Source organism: Macrotis lagotis, chromosome 2, assembly GCF_037893015.1.
Source record: "Macrotis lagotis isolate mMagLag1 chromosome 2, bilby.v1.9.chrom.fasta, whole genome shotgun sequence".
NCBI classification, from domain to species: Eukaryota; Metazoa; Chordata; class Mammalia; order Peramelemorphia; family Peramelidae; genus Macrotis; species Macrotis lagotis.
In genome coordinates this window covers 60,292,610-60,308,910 of record NC_133659.1, presented here as the reverse complement: position 1 = coordinate 60,308,910, position 16,301 = coordinate 60,292,610, and the positions used below count along the sequence as shown (strand labels likewise).

At 36.8% G+C, this 16,301-nt stretch overlaps 1 protein-coding gene across 2 annotated transcripts in view; it reads right to left on the bottom strand.

Moving 5' to 3' along the window:
• Positions 1 to 208: 208 nt before the first annotated feature.
• RCSD1 (RCSD domain containing 1) overlaps positions 209 to 16,301 on the bottom strand; it is a 114,364-nt gene continuing 98,271 nt past the window's right edge. Inside the window, exons 5-6 of one of the 2 annotated variants that reach the window (XM_074221914.1) lie at positions 11,675 to 12,520; positions 209 to 7,649 (exon numbers count right to left, since the gene is read on the bottom strand). In XM_074221914.1, the coding sequence (XP_074078015.1) occupies positions 7,617 to 7,649; positions 11,675 to 12,520 (879 nt within the window). In that variant the 3' untranslated portion in view covers positions 209 to 7,616. The remainder of the gene's footprint in view (positions 7,650 to 11,674; positions 12,521 to 16,301) is intronic. The other variant, XM_074221913.1, reaches the window with a different exon arrangement.

The following is a 16,301-nucleotide window of genomic DNA, read 5'->3' as shown; positions in this document are numbered from 1 at the left end:
ATCATCTATATATAATGACATGGTCCTCTTTGGACACAAAAGATAACAACTACTACAACACATTGTGGTAGGATCCAAAAAGATCTCAGTTAATTAGAATGACAGTGAACTTTAATAGAAAATAAAATCCTATGTTTGGGGTAAAAAAAAAATCAGGATCCAAAAAGATCTCAATTGATTAGAATGACAGTGAACTTTAATAGAAAATAAAATCCTACATTTAGGGTAAAAAAAAATCAACTTCACAAGCAGAGGATACAGATGGTTCAGGTATGACTTGAAAGCAATTTGTCTATAAAAGAAATCTAAGGGTTATAATGGGATTCAAACTCAATATGAATCAGAAATATAACAACCAAACCAACAAAGCTAATGACATTTTAAGTTGACTTAAGGGATGCAGTATTACTGGCCAGAAATGAGGGAGTGATAGAGTGATTATATTCTGCTTTGCTCAGATCAGTCTATAGTATTTCTTCAGTCCAGTGTGCTTGTCTTTGAAAGGATGATGACTAGCTGAGAGATGAGAGGAGGGTAATAAGGATGCATTATAATTGTCTGTGTTCATGTCATGTCCTCCGTGGATACTACTATCTCCTTCCCCATTTTAGAAGTATAAAGAAAGTATAAAGAAGTAGGAAGAAAAAAAAGTTTCTTCAGTCTGAAGTGCTTTCCAGACTTCCCTGAAAGAAGAAAATATTATCATTATTTAACCAAAATTCTAGAAAAACAATGCCCTGTACTAAATTGTCCTTTCTCCCTCACCCAAATTTCCCCAAGCCCTAACCGGTTTTTTAAAAGGAAACTAAATTAAAGGCAACTTTTAGAAGCAGCTGGGTGGCTCAGGAAGTCCTGAGTTCAAATCTGGTCTCAGATACTAGCTGTGTGGTCCTGGTGTTTGTCTCAGTTTCCTTGTCTGTAATATGAGCTAGAGAAAGAAATGACAAATCACTCCAGTAGCTTTGCCGAGGAAAACTCATGAAAATCATTGGAGTGCTATCATCCAAAGTCAGGACAAGTCCAACACAATTGAGCCATGACAAATTAAAGATCTAGAATGATTTTGATTTCACTCTGAAGATAGGATTAAGACCAATAAAGGAGGGGCATTTTCTCCAAGGACTGGGTAATGATCAGAGAAGAAAGGAAGAAGTCTTTAATTCAATTACTAAAAGTGTTTCTTGTCTTCACTTTTGACAGAGTGACCAGAAAAATCCACACAAGAAGTGCTTAAAGAGGGATCAAATGATTTAGAAAAATAATTCTCTAGGGTGCATCAACAATATAATTGTCAATGATCTGATGTCTCATGAATCAAACTGTTGATGTAACAGTTGATCAAATGGTTGATAAATACTAAATGTTTTTACATGTAATTGGGAAAATAAAATGTTAATAAAAATGAAGTGAAAAAACTCAATGTAACTTCTTATAGTTTATCTTATTGTCAAGTACTCTCAGTTTTGGAGCAAATGCTATAAAGGACAGTTATTAAAACTGTTTGGCCAAAGCAGCCATATGAAAAAAAAATCTTCAAATGACTAATAATTGTAAAAATGAAAATTAAAGTAACTTTCTTTTCTACCTCATGCCCATTGGACTGGGCAAAAAAGGTAAAATATTGGAGGAAGCAATGGCTTCAACTGTTTATGCTTTAAAACAATGATATTCAAAGATATTTGACAAGTTTTTTCTTCATCAAGGATTGTTTTTTATCATATGCAACTTCTTTGATAGACCCACAAGTTATTCTAGAAAGCTTTGGAACTATATCCAAAAAAGCCATTAAATTATGTATGCTCTTTCATTTAGCCTAGGCCTATACCCCAAAGAGGTCAAAGAATGAGGAAAAGAAACCATACAGGCAAAATATTTATAACAGTTTCTTTTTCAGAGACAAAGAAATTAAAGGGACATCTATCAATTGGAGAATTGCTAAATAAATAATGGTACATGAATGTATTAAAATGCTATTGTGCTGTAACAAATGGGGAGAAGAATTTTAGAGAAATTTGAGAAGATTTTATGAACTGATACAGAGTGAAGAGAACAGAATTGAGAGAATAATTTATCTGATAGCAATGTAAAATGAACAATCTTGATGGAACTAAAAATGCTGACCAATTTAATGGAGCAGTCATGATTTCAGAAGCCTGATAGCATACTGTGCTATACCACCTTCTATCAGAGAGCCATCGGATTTAATATATGGAATGAAATATATTTTTGGACATGGACAGTGTGAGAATTTGGTCTGATCATGCATGTTTCTTACAAGGTCCCCCCCCCCCTTTAAATTAGAGGTGAGGGGTCAGAGGCAGAAAAAAATTAAATAAAATGAAAAACTTAAAGTATCTTAGATTTTCAGAGGTAAGGGAAGACTCGGGTTTTTCTTTTGGTCTTTTCTCAAAGCTGAGATGCTTAGAATTGTAATAAAAATGGTCCTTGATAGCTTAAAACTCAAATTCAGAGAACAATTTTATTTTTTCTTCAATACTACTCAAGAGAATAGTAACAACTTGAAGTCAGAATCTTCATCACTTAACACAGTGTCTTGCAGGTGATAGAAACTTAATCAATTTTTAGTGAATTGAATTAATACTCAATAGGGCCCATTCACTGCAGGTTTTTCCTTCCTCTGACTTGGAAGGCCGCTCTATGAAAATAGGAAGCGAATTGACTGGGTCAGTTAGCTATAACTCTGCTAAAATGACTAACAAGAAAGATTTGTCCAGTAACAAGACAGATTTGTCCATTGCATTCCATACTATGCACCATCATATGCAACTTTGCTAGACCCACAAGTTATTCTAGAAAGCTTTGGAACTATATCCAAAAAAAAGTTATTAAATTATATATGAGCTTTCACTTAGCCTAGGCCTATACCCCAAAGAGGTCAAAGAATGAGGAAAAGAAACCATACAGGCAAAATCTTTATAACAGTTCCTTTTTTAGAGACAAAGAAATTAAGGGGACATCTATCATTTGGAGTTGTCCTATAGGAATAGAATTATTTCACTCATAATCAGCCTCATCCAACTCCAAAATGGAAACTTGGATCTGAATGAATATTGTCATTGCTATTTCCCCCCCTTAAAAATCTAATCCACTTCTCTACAACTGTTTCTGCTTAATAATAATATGTCTCAGATATTATTGTTGTCTGTCTGAGATATACAAAGATATTTGACAAATTTTCCTTCATCGAGGGTCGTTTTATCACATGCCTCCACCGCTATTTTATAACTGCTTTATTAGACCCACTAGAAAGTTTTTGTAAATGCTAGACTTTGTTTCCTTTTTTGAGTATTCAGTCTCTAACTTTTATGAACTTGTGAAGATGGTGCAACTCCAGGGGAAGAAATTCCTCCCAGGAGGGGAATCATTTCTCTTGGAATCCACTTCAGACAAATAGAGGCTTAAGTTTTGTTTGTTATATGAGTTGATAGAAGAAGAAAAAAAATCTAGAAAAATTTTTTTAAAAGTTCAAAACAATACCCCTTTTAGAAGATGTAGATTCCCTTGTTTAAGTTTTGATTACATGGAAAGAAAGGCAGAGTGTAAGCAAACCAGGGCCTTTTGATCTTTAATATCTTCAACAATGCTTCTGCTGTCAAAGTATAAACATGAAAAGATTACAGACATTTAGAGATGGTACTTTTTTTTTGCATGACACTATGTATTGATTAGCTCTATGTGGGTCTTTTAACAACTTATACCCTGTGGATCTATAGCTGAAGTTCCTAATGTTTGGAAGGAAGCATTTTTCTTTTTTTGTCTCTTTTTTTTTTTTTGGACAGGCAATGGGGTTAAGTGACTTGCCCAAGATCACACAGCTAGGTAATTATTGTCTGAGGTTGGATTTGAGCTCAGGTCCTCCTGACTCCAGGGTCAGTGCTCCATTCACTGTGCCACCTAGCTGCCCCTGGAGACATTTTTTTTTTAGTTTTTTTGCAAGTTAATGGGGTTAAGTGGCTTGTCCAAGGCCACACAGGTAGGTAATTATTAAGTGTCTGACACTGGATTTGAACTCAGGTACTCCTGACTCCAGGGCCAGTACTCTATCCACTGCACTACCTAGCCCAAGACATCTTTCTTAAAGAAATTTTTGTTGATAAAATGAGTGCCTTTCCTGGTGTAACATACACTTGTTGGGTATTGAACACACAATTGAAATGGATAGTGTTATTTATCTAGCACTTGAAATTTTGCTAATCAATTAAATGCATAATTTCATGAGAGTTTACCCTAAGCCTATGAGGTAGGTGATGGTGGTATCCATTCATTCAATTATGTCCAGTTCTTTATGACCCCAAGAACATATGGTCCAGCAAAGCTACTGGAGTAGTTTGCCAGTTCCTTCTCCAATGAATTAAGACAAGGTAGTTACTAATGAATTAATCAATAGGCTGTTTACAAATCATCTATTATTGCCACTGGACTTCGATGACTCAGGAAGAATGAGGCTGACAACTTGGTGCAACTCTGTCTCACTTAAATCCAATTCACGCAGAAGTTAATTTTTACTCTTTCCAACACATGAAGTAATGCTTTTATTCTATTATTCCCTGTCTCCCTCTTCCACTTTCTTTACCTTGGGGCTTTTGTTTTTGTTTTTGCAAGGCAATGGAGTTGTGACTTGCCCAAGGTCATACAGCTAGGTAATTATTAAGTGTCTGAGGTCAGATTTGAACTCAGGTCCTGCTGACTCCAAGGCCAGTACTGTATCCATTACACCACATTAGTTGCCCCTCACCTTGAGCCTTTAAGGACAGCATTCCTCCAGCTCCCCAAGGGTAGTAGGGTTGGGTTCCTCTCTATAACCACTTACTGAATTGACCAGTGATCATGTTGACTTAGAGCAATGGAAAAGGAAGAATCTTTGACAAAATTGTGGGCCCTACTCTCTCAATTTTGCACCCTCACCCCACTTTCAGTGGTATTCCAGCTTCACTTTGCCACCTGAAGAAATGGGAGATGAGGGGCATATAGTGTTAGATATGATGCTATTACAATGACTACATTGGTTGAGTTTGTTTAATTGCTTCTTTGTTACAAGGACAGACTCACTGGGTGAATGAGTGGAGGCTGTAACTGAGAAGTGTGATGTAAGAACAAAAGAATAAGAATCAAAGTTTAACAAAAATCTTTCTTCTGAAAATGGTTTTTCACATGAATGACAAAGAAGACCTGAAGCATTGTTTGAATTTTTACCATAGTAAGACTCAAGACAGAGGAATGTATATCTAAATATAAAATTTCAGGGGTTTTGGAAGAGAAAGAAGAGATTTAACAAGCAGCATATAGTTATAACTATGCCCCCACCTGTGGCAGGACACTGGCTTGTATTATAATTGCTCATAGGAGTTAAAGAGTTTGATTTCTGTGTGAGGTATTATAGAAATTCACTTGTTAAATGAAATTTGTAGTCAGTACATGGACAAAAACCAATGGGATGGATCTCCTCCATACCCAATGATTTGGGAGTCAAAATACAAAAAGTCATATCCCCCAAACTGAAGCTAATAAAAATCAACATAAAATAGAGAAAGATTAGTCTGGGAGCAGAAGTAGCCTATTCTCAGAGATGGTTATTGATAAGACTTAGAAGGTCTTCTGGAAGTTGCTGAAATGTAACTAAAATAGAATGAACATCATGGTAGGGGGAAGAGTAGGAAGAAGAGGAGAATCAAGGAAGGCTAAACCAAGGAAGCTACAGAAGCAAAACTTTAATATCACTATTTTCCCCATTCCCCATTCCCCATCTTAATTTTTAGTTCTCAGAAGGAAAATCCCTATTTTCTTTTTCTTTTTATCTCCATATTTTTTTTTATTTCTTCTCTTTTCTTTCCATTTCATTCAGGAGGAAAAGAAATGGGATAAATCTTTCCCTTTCATCACACATATTCATACATATGCACATGTAATCCAAACTCTTAAGCACATGGGTGTATATACAGTAATACAGTTATGCAACACTCTAAAATAGGCTGGGTCAGAACATGTCCTAGCTGACCTTTTTTTTTTTTAACAATAAGGTTTTTAAAAAAAAAAAGATAGTCCCATGCTAACTCTTTCCAGGAATCAGAGAGCAATGTGACTACAAAAAGAAAAATCAATATGTGAGGGGAAACCCTGGGTTGGAAAGTCATTTTCCAATATCTGAAGATTTCCAGTGTGAACCCCGCAGAGTCAAATTCCCACTGAATTAGCACTTTGGGAGGCCCCAAAACTCAAGTCAGACCCAGGAGCAGCTCTGCAAAGTGCAGATTTTTTTTCTGGCCAGTGTCCATTAGTCTCAGCAAATAAGGGAGAGTATTTGAGATAAGGAATCAGTCCTCTGCCTCATACAAAACCCTGTTAATGCAAAGATATACCCTGTAAAAGTAGATTCTAGGGAAAGACACTTCTCTATGATGGAGCATCCTTAAATCACTGCTTCAATAAGAAGCTCAATTTGAAATAGTGATCTTGATGGCATTTCCAAATAAGAATGGTTACTTTCATATAAGTACATGTATATTGATGACCACAAAGCATCTACTTGGCAATATTTCATATAGCCTAACAACTTTTCATTAAGAATTATTTTGAGGAACAGCAGCATTTATCCTCATCTTAAGATGTCATGCCGGTAAAGGGAAGAATTTTTTTTTTTTACTTTGGGGATGAGGAAATAGAGGAACAAAGGGTTTGACTTGGACACATATTGAGTTGGGAGGATGGAGAGAAGGAAAGAGAGACAGGAATAAAGTCCACAACTTCTGGTTTCCCATCTGGTACTGTGGATATCCAGCTTTTTCCATTGGAGAGCCTACCTCCTAAGAATATGGCAGAAAGGCCATGGCAGTCATAAGCCAAGGAGACCATTTCCAAAAGGGAAAGCAAGCTCAGGTTCATGGACTAAATATGGTATAGATTGAAATAAATGTTTCAACACTTAGCTCATCTAGTTTAGTCCTTGAAAAACTGCTTGGCCATCTCAAAACTGATTGAACTGAAAGACTGTCTAAAAAGTTCAGATTTTTTAAAAAGAAAGCCTGGGTCTTTTATGATTTGGAAGGATTCAAATTCTTATTCACCCTAAAACATCCTTTTGTCCTGTATTCCATCCCCACCCATCCCAAAATTGTTTTTACTTATATATGAAAACTGTAAGAATTTCAGAGAATTACAAAGGTTACAACTCAGTCATAGACATGTCTGATGGTCTACATTCAGAAATGACTCAAGAAAAAATGTCTGTTCAGAGCTCAGTTGATTGGATAGGCAGTCTTCTGAAAGTGAGATCCTGGGTTGATTCCAGATTTGGTGGTGAGAGGTTTTGAACATGTTTCTTCCACGAAGTCTATCAATGAACATTCCACACCAAATTTCTGCTGGTGAAAAGCCTTTTTACACTGGAATCCTTTCATCCCACTCTTCCCTAAAGAACATTACAACCTTGAAGCCATGAGGCAACAGTGATCTCTGACTTCAGGTTGATTCTATATCTTTGGCATTCTTGATATCCTATGTTCTCCATTCCTTAGTAGGTGCTGTTGCTGCTACTTCCAGAGAGATGTCTCCAACAACTTCATCAAGGGTGAACAATAGAGCTCTTTTTTTCTTTTATTTTACATTTTAGTATCCTCTACTATGGTATCATCCTGGGGAGAGATGAGAAAAAACATGAATTGGGAAAAAAGAACTGGGAAAATCCTTGCTAATACTTGTATGATTTTCCTATAATATAAACCTTAAGTTCCCTTGTTTTCTATTTGTGACTCTCTCTACAACCTGGTGCCATCTTGCTTTTTTAAAACTATTATTTCAATTTTTGCCCTAGTAAGGTGATAAAGCATAAATTCAGATAACTATATTTGATGACTCCTGGTCTCATTATTGTGAGATTTGTCTTCTTCTGTCTTTAACCAATGCTATGTTCAGAACTGTATCACCTTATTTTTTGGTGTGTGTGTGTGTGTGTGTGTAAGCAAATTTAGACAGGCTTGTTCATAAATGACTGACATAAAGTCTACTCCAAGGTTCAACAGGTCCTACATATGCTGTATTTCAATATTTCTGTGATTCTTTAAGAATCTATGATTTCTGACATGTCTGAACTATGAGCTGTTTCTCATACACAGAATTATCTCTCCCACCTCTGGGTCTTCACACAGTCTGGGAACCAAGCCTGAAATGTACTTTTTTTCCAACTTCTGCCTCTTAGGATGCCTAGCTTCCTTCTATCCTATCTAGGTTCCTTCCAGTGATTAATACTTTCTGCCTCTTGAAATTAATTTACATTTACTTAAATATAGCAGAATGTAGGACAAGGAGTCCTCATCTTTATCTTTGAATAACTAGTGATTAGCATTATGCTTTGCACATAGGTGCAGGAGGAAGAAAAAAACAACCTTTTATTTATTTGTTTGTTTATTTATTTATTTTAGTTTTTGCAAGGCAATGGGGTTAAGTGGCTTGCCCAAGAACACACAGCTAGGTAATTATTAAGTAAGTGTCTGAGGCTGGATTTGTACTCAGGTACTCCTGACTCCAGGGCCGGTGCTGTATCCACTGTGCCACCTAGCTGCCCCTAAACAACCTTTTATTAATATATTGAAAGCTGAAATGGTAAGTTTATTCTCTGGTGTTGTGGTAGGAGTACTTTTCGTCTAGGCAGGTGAAATAAAGTACTTAACTTCCATTACAAAAAACTAAGGATTTATCTTTTCTTCTATGGCAGAACATAAGTTCCAGTTCAATACCAAAGAATTCTGCTATTTGACTGTTTACTCCCAGCAGACCTAAATAATTACAATGAGAAAGCTGAAGCAGACAGATTCCCTCACCCAGGGACACACAGCTAGTATGTGTCTGAGGCTAGATTTGAACTTGGGGTCTTGCTGATTCCAGGCCAATCACTCTATCCACTAAGCTCCCTATATGCAGCCATGTTGCTGAGCTGTCTTGGTGTCAGGGGAGGGATCTTAGGGTAACCAGGAGTAGCTTGAGGGTAAATGAGATAGACAAAGCCTATCTTAATCAACCTCATTATTTTACCTAGGTTTGTACTGTTTACTTTAGTACCTCTGGATCAGAGATTTCGATTTGGTAAGTTCTGCCAATGAGGAACTTGGATTCCAGAGAAGTTCATGGACTTTCACAAAGTCACACAATTATTAAACAATATAAATTGAATTTAAATCCAGGTGTTCTGATTCCAAATTCCTTTCTCTCTGAATCACACAGATACTCGGCCACCTAGGGGATCTTTGAGGAGTCCAACAAGAATCTCAGGATGTCCTGGCTCTACTTTGGTCCTATGTATCCATCTGCTTTGGGTGACAACAGTACCACATTGCAGACTGATGTCTATCATCTACCTTAAAGTCCATGCTGCTCAACAATACAGGTATTTATTTAAGTGTTTAAGTCAATCACTCTCTTCTTCCTGAGTGTTTGGGTTGGATCTGCTTGGATACTTGTTGAAAAAATGAAGGAGAAGGAAAGAGACAATGCCTAAGTAAATCCAAAAACAAAGAGGAACGATTCTTCAAGGTCTAGGTCAAGCCCCACATGAAAGTTTTCTTGACTATGTCTACTAAGTCTGCTATAACTGATCTAGCCTCCTATATCACCCATTTGAGCCTCATATACTATGGATATTCTTATTTAATGTTTTGTGTCTATAAGTCTTGAACAGAATCTTTGATTTCATCCTCAGAGAGATCTCCAGGTGAGGAAACTCCTGATAAAGACTGGCACCTGTGCTACAATTTATAGATTTAGAATCTGAAATTTATAGATTTAGGAAACTGAGAAGTTATGACTTATCCAAAGTCACATAATCAATATGATTCGGGTCCAGGTTTGAACCTGAGTTTTCCTGATTCCAAAGCCAATTTTCTTTTCTTTTTTTAAATTTTATTTTTATTTAAGGCGACGGGCTTAAGTGACTTGCCCAAGGTCACACAGCTAGGTAATAAGTGTCTGAGGTTGAATTTGAACTCAGGTTCTCCTGACTCCAGTGCCAGAGCTCTATCTACTATGCCACCTAGCTGCCCCCCAAAGCCAATGTTTTTATCTATTATGCCACAACTGTCCTTTTATATCCCTCAATTCAGGTATTTGCTTCATAAAAGTGCTATGGAGATCTCTGAGCTAATCTCTTATACTTCAAATTGATCATTAAGACTGTTTAAGAAATCTGAAACATCCTTTCATTTAGTTAACTGAAGAGTCAACAATGATTTCAGTTTGACATATTATAGAATGTTAGAGTTGGAAGGGATTTCAGAAGTCATGTAGGACTATCCAAATCTGATTCATGAATCTGACCCATAATATCCCTAACCTCTGCCTGAAGAGCTCCAAAAATTTAATATAATAGCCCACCCTGTTACCCAGTTCCCCAAGGTAGTGCTTGGAAAGCTTTAATAGTTGTGAAATTTTCCCTAATCCACTGGAGCCAAGCAGAAAAATTTTGATCTTTTTTTCTATATACTGTTATTCAATTGCTTCTGGTTCTTCACAACACCCATTTGGATTTTCTTGGCAAAGACAATGGAGTGGTTCACCACTTCCTTCTCTGGTTCATTTTACATATGAGGAAACTGAGGCAAACAGGGTTAAGGACTTGCCCAGTTGTCATATAGCTGCATCAGGTTGGATTTGAACTCATGAAGATGAGTCTTCCTGACACTAAGCTCTATCAACTGTGTCACCTAGCTGGTGGTTTTTTCTGTGACAGAGCTTCAAAAACAGAGGGCATTTTTTCCTCTATGTTTTCTCATTTCTAGACTGTTTTCTTCAACCAATACTGAGAAGGCATGGAATGCAGTTGCTTCATCTTGGCAGCCCTCTTCTGGATACTCTCCAATTTGTTATTTCCTGTCCAGTATTGGACATAGCACTCTAGGGCAGAGTACACCAGGACCATAATGTTCCTCCCTAAAGTCTCAAGTTGTTTTTTTTTTTACTTCATAGCCATGTAGAGAGCAAAGGAATTGTACTAAATAACTTCTCATTTGTCTTAGAGTAGTTGGAGCAGATGCAATTTGGAAACCTAGAAAGTGTCCCTTGCCACCTATCCCAACTTAGCTCCATTCAACACTTCCCTAGAAATGACCCTTGCCACCCAGCTTCAGTTCCATCCAACATCTCATTCACTTGGCCTGAAATTTCATAGAACTCTTTCTGCTGCCTATCAGCCCTGGATTTTAGATCTGATCATTTAGGTTTCTTCTTTCTCTTTCTCAATGCTTCCAAAGCTGCAGATCTATATGTATTTTTTTTTTTTTTTGGCAATTGGGTGTATCTGGGTGGCTAGAAGAAGGAGGAATGTGAGCTTAGGATAGAACCATCTTGTGAGGGCTCTATGCCATTCTTACCATTATAGACCTAGGGACCAGGTTTCAGGAGCTGGGAATTACTGGGAACCAGTTAATCTTTAGTCACTCAGGAGGAGTCCCTTATGTGTGGGTAGAAATTCCAGAACCATGGAAAAGGAAACAATTGCAAAAAAAATCTTATGTTGTCCTTGTGATCCTTCTGAGAATGACCCATTTGCAATCTAGCAAAGCACAAGGTTAGAGATGCCGACACCTTTGTAATTGCATAATGAGGCCAGTTTATAAATTTGTAAAGAGAGATAAACATGTGATGGAGGCATGTGATAATTATTAATTACCTTTGCACTGCAGGTTGATTGAATTATTGGAGTTTCATTGGTGACCTCAGAATCTGTGACTGGCTGAGAATGCTCTGCACCATCATTGCTTTCTTGGTTGCGTGTTATTTCTTGATTGTCTATATTCTCAGAAATACCTTCCTTTAGGTCATTCTCTTCTTTGTGTGTTTCTGACTCACTGGTTTTGTTTCCTTCCTTCTCTTTGGGGATGTTTTGGGGTTTCTCCTCATTTGTCCCTGTGGCAGTACTCTGTTTTGGTTCCCCATCTTTAACTTCTGGGTTCTTCTGTCCAGGTTTCTCTTCTTCATCTCCTGTTGTTTTCTCAGATGTTCCCACCACCTCAGAAGTAGGGTCTTCAGGTGTCTTTTCCTTTCTATCACCTCCAGAATCCCCTGGAGATGTCTCCTTTTCCTGTGCCTTTGGATTCTCATTTGTTTCCTCTTTATTATTTGTAGCTCTCTGGTGTGGTTCTCCATCATCTTCCATTTTATTCTGTTGTTTCTCCTCTTTATTTTTCAGAGCATTCTTGCATGACATGGCTTCTTCCAAAGCCCTGCTCCTTTCTCCTGCATTCTCTGTCATACTGCTTGCCCTCCTAAGCAGAGGTTTTTCTTCAGACTCCAGCTTTCTCCTCAGCTCTTTGCCCATTGTGCTATTACTAGAAAGGGGAGACTCCAAGGCTTTGTTCTTGGATGTGAACACTTCATCACTGTCCTCTTCCTTGGAACCATTCTCTTGAGATGATTCAGTTGCCCCCAAATCTCCCAGATCCACCCCACAGTCTGACTGAGACCTTCTGAATCTCCTGGAGGGAGGTCTCCTCTTTATGGACCCCCGTGTCCTCACCTGTAGGATGAAACCAACAGAGAATAAATAAAACAGAGAAAAGTGTTATGACATCTGATGGTAAACTGGTCTTACTAATACCCTATCAGAATAGCTTGGATATTGATAACCATTCATCCCTTGCCTTGACATGCCCTCTTCCCCCAGGTCAGCCTTCAGTGGAAGTAAAAGGGGATCATTTCCTTCCATGAAAAGGAGAACAGGCCAGCGTCAGCAAAGTCTGAAGGGGAGTTCAAAGTGGAGTGGACCAAAGTAGCCCAAGCTTCTGTCTCCCCTGGAAATAATGCAACTGGCCTAATGAAGGCTTCCCCTGGATCTGTTAGATCTTGTCAAGACTATGTGAAGTGTGAATCTTAGTGTTAGATAGATGTTAGATGTTGGAGATAGGTTGTTACTGTGAATGGACTGTCAGAATTAGAGTCAGAATGACCTGGGTTCCAGTCTTACTAGGCCATAAAGGCAACTCTAAAACTAAATTGCAAAACAATTGCCTGTATATGTGTCCCGGTGGAAGGATGAAATTATTACTACCACTAACACCAAAAAATCACCACTTGAAATAGCTGGTATAGTTTTAAGCAAGTTGTATATGAACAGAAATTTTCTAATTTTCTAACTTTAGCCAAATTTTCCCAGTGACATGTGCTCAATGATCTAGTTAATAGTAGTTTTTCTAATAGTGAATTAATTCATCTTCAAGATTTACATAAACTGATGTGAAGTAAGCAGAACCATAGCATAGTAGCAGCTATATTATACAATAAAGAGCTATGAATGATAGTTGTTCTTAGAAATACAATTATTCCTATGCCTAAAGAGCAACAAAAATGTGCATACCCTTTGATCCAGCTACTACTGGGTCTATACTCTGAAGAGATCATGAAAAAGGTAAAAATATCACTTATACAAAAATATTCATAACAGCCCTGTTTGTGATAGCAAGGAACTGGAAATTAAGTGAATGTCCTTCATTTGGGGAATGGCTTAACAAACTGTGGTATATGTATGTCACGGAACACTATTGTTCTATTAGAAACCAGGAGGGATGGGAATTCAGGGAAGCCTGGAAGGATTTGCATGAACTGATGCCGAGCTAGATGAGCAGAACCAGAAAAACATTGTACACCCTAACAGCAACATGGGGTGATGATCAACCTCGATGGACTTGCTCATTCCATCAGTGCAATAACCAGGGATAATTCTGGGCTATCTGCAATGGAGAATACCATCTGTCTCCAGAGAAAGGACTATGGAATTAAAAAAAAATAAACAAACCAAAAAAAAAATAAACAAACCAAAGACTATTACTTTTGAATTAGAAAAAACCCATTATCTTATTATGTAATTTTACTATCTCATACTTTATTTTTCTTCCTTAAGGATATGATTTCAATGTATGCCATGGAAACAATGTAAAGACTAACAGAATGCCTTCTGTTGGGGGGGGAAGCAAGAATGGGGGAAAAATTGTAAAACTCAGAATAAATAAAATCTTTCTTAAACAAACAAACAAGCAAAAAGAAATACAATTATTCCAAGACAATCCTAAAGGATGAGTGAAGCATACTATGTGCTTCAGAGAATGATCTGATATTGTTTGAATACAGACTGAAATATACTATTTTCCACTTTATTTCCTTCTTAGTTCTTACTTAAGTCTTCTCATACAAAATGATTAATAGGGAAATGTTTTTATAATTGCATATATACATATATATGTATATATATATATACATATATATGTATAGATGCATTCTATATCTGATTGCTCACCCTCTCAGGGAAGGGGGAGGAGAGGAAGTAAGAGAGGAATAGAATTTGGAATGCAAAACTTTAAAAGAAGTTTAACAATTGTTTTAACATATAATTGGAGAATTAAGCTAAAAAAAATCACAATAAAGAGAAAACAAAGTAAATTTTTTTAACTGTAAATTCGTTTTCTATCGGTCAGTACTACTTAACAGTCTAATTTCTTCCCTGTTCATCTTGCTTAGTACTTTATGAAACCACAAAAGATCACATTTATCTTGGACTTTGAGGTTTAAAAAGGACTCACTTTATAAGAACCCTGAGGTGGTATAGAATCTAATTAACTTCAGGGATCCTTGATGTGGAATCATAGATTACAGCTGGAAAGGTGTCAGATACGATCTTATTCAGATTTTATATTTTGCAAATGAGAAAGTGGAGATCCAGAAGCCCAAGTCCACATTAATCAGTAGGATGGGAAATTGAACCTAGGTCTCCTGAGTGAGCCTGGGACTCTCTCTACCATCATATCATGTAACCTCTCTAAACAATCACCTAAAAAAATAGAAGTTCACACTTCATGGTGCTATATAAAGAAGGATGAACATAGAATCAAGGGGTCAAATCCTTAGTCTATCAAATGTCTATCTAATGCAAATTGTGTGAGTTTAGACTCTAACCTCTCTGTATTAAGTGTAAAATGGGAGAGGGGTGTGGGAGAGTGTGGATTAGATAACTAAGGTCTCTAAGCAATGATTCTATTTCAAGAAATTCTATAGCAAAGCATTTTGCAAAGGAAATGATTACTTTCCAATTTTTATCTATTTTATCAGGCAAGATGTCACCAAAATTGAGTTTTCTTAAGGCAGAATATAAAGTACTACTGCTGTCAAGGTCAGTTAACGGTACATGGAACTTATCTCTTTAATGAAGACCAGAAAGATTCATCAAACAGTTGTCCCTGCATAAATAACCCTGTGTAACTGTGTCTGGGAAGTTATCCACTGTTCACAGATCCAGCAGAACATTAGCTGTCATTTTTGGCTTTGAATATCATTTTATCTATGTAGCTGGAAGCAGTTTTGACTCTTCTCCCTTCCTTTTTTTTGTGGGGGGAGGATTGTGTAACCACATTCTCTGACATTCAAAGGAATGTATATACAAGAGGATCTTTAGGAGGAAGAAGGTAGTAAGAGAAGAGAAGGGATAAGGTAAAGTAGGTAGGATTGAATATATTCTCACTTCAGACTAAGGCTAGTCATGACATTGGTTTCTTATGCAGCTCCAAATGGCTTTTGGGTTTTTTTCCCAAGTTCAAATTCTCTCTGGATAATAGTAGAACTTTCAGACTTTCTATCCAAATTCAAGCTAAACCAAATGCTTACTTCTCCCTTTAAAAAAATCTTATTTTTAATGAATATCTTTTGTTTTTAAAAACCTTTCCTTAACAAATGAACCTCTCCTCATTTTGCTTTCTAATGAGGCATCTCTTGTAAGGCATCCCTTGTAACAAAACTGAAAAAAAAAATTTGTCACCATTCAACATATCAGCCATGCCTGACTATATACAATATTTCAAATACATTGTTCCCCACAACTACAAAGAGGGAAGGGAACCTTATTTTTCTTAGCTTTTCTCCAGAGTCAAACTTAGTCACTGTAATTTCCCAGCACTAGTTTCATTTGTGCATTCTTTTCATTTACATTGTTATAATCATTTGTAGTACTGGATATATTGTTTTCCTGAAATGTGCTTGTTTCGCTTTGCATCAGTTCCTTTAAGTTAATCAGTTCTTTTCTAAATTCTTCATTGTAATCATTTCTTCTAAGCACAATAATATTTCATTTCTTTTTTAAAAAAAAAATTATTTTTTTAATTTTCATTCATTTGTACATGCATATTTCCAAGTTACAAAATTCCCTCCGACCCTCCTTCCCACTCTCCCTCCCCTCAGTAGGGAACAGTCAGGTCATTATTTCATTATTCATAATTTGTTTAACCAACTGAGAGTCAAATGGCTTCTTTCCTCCA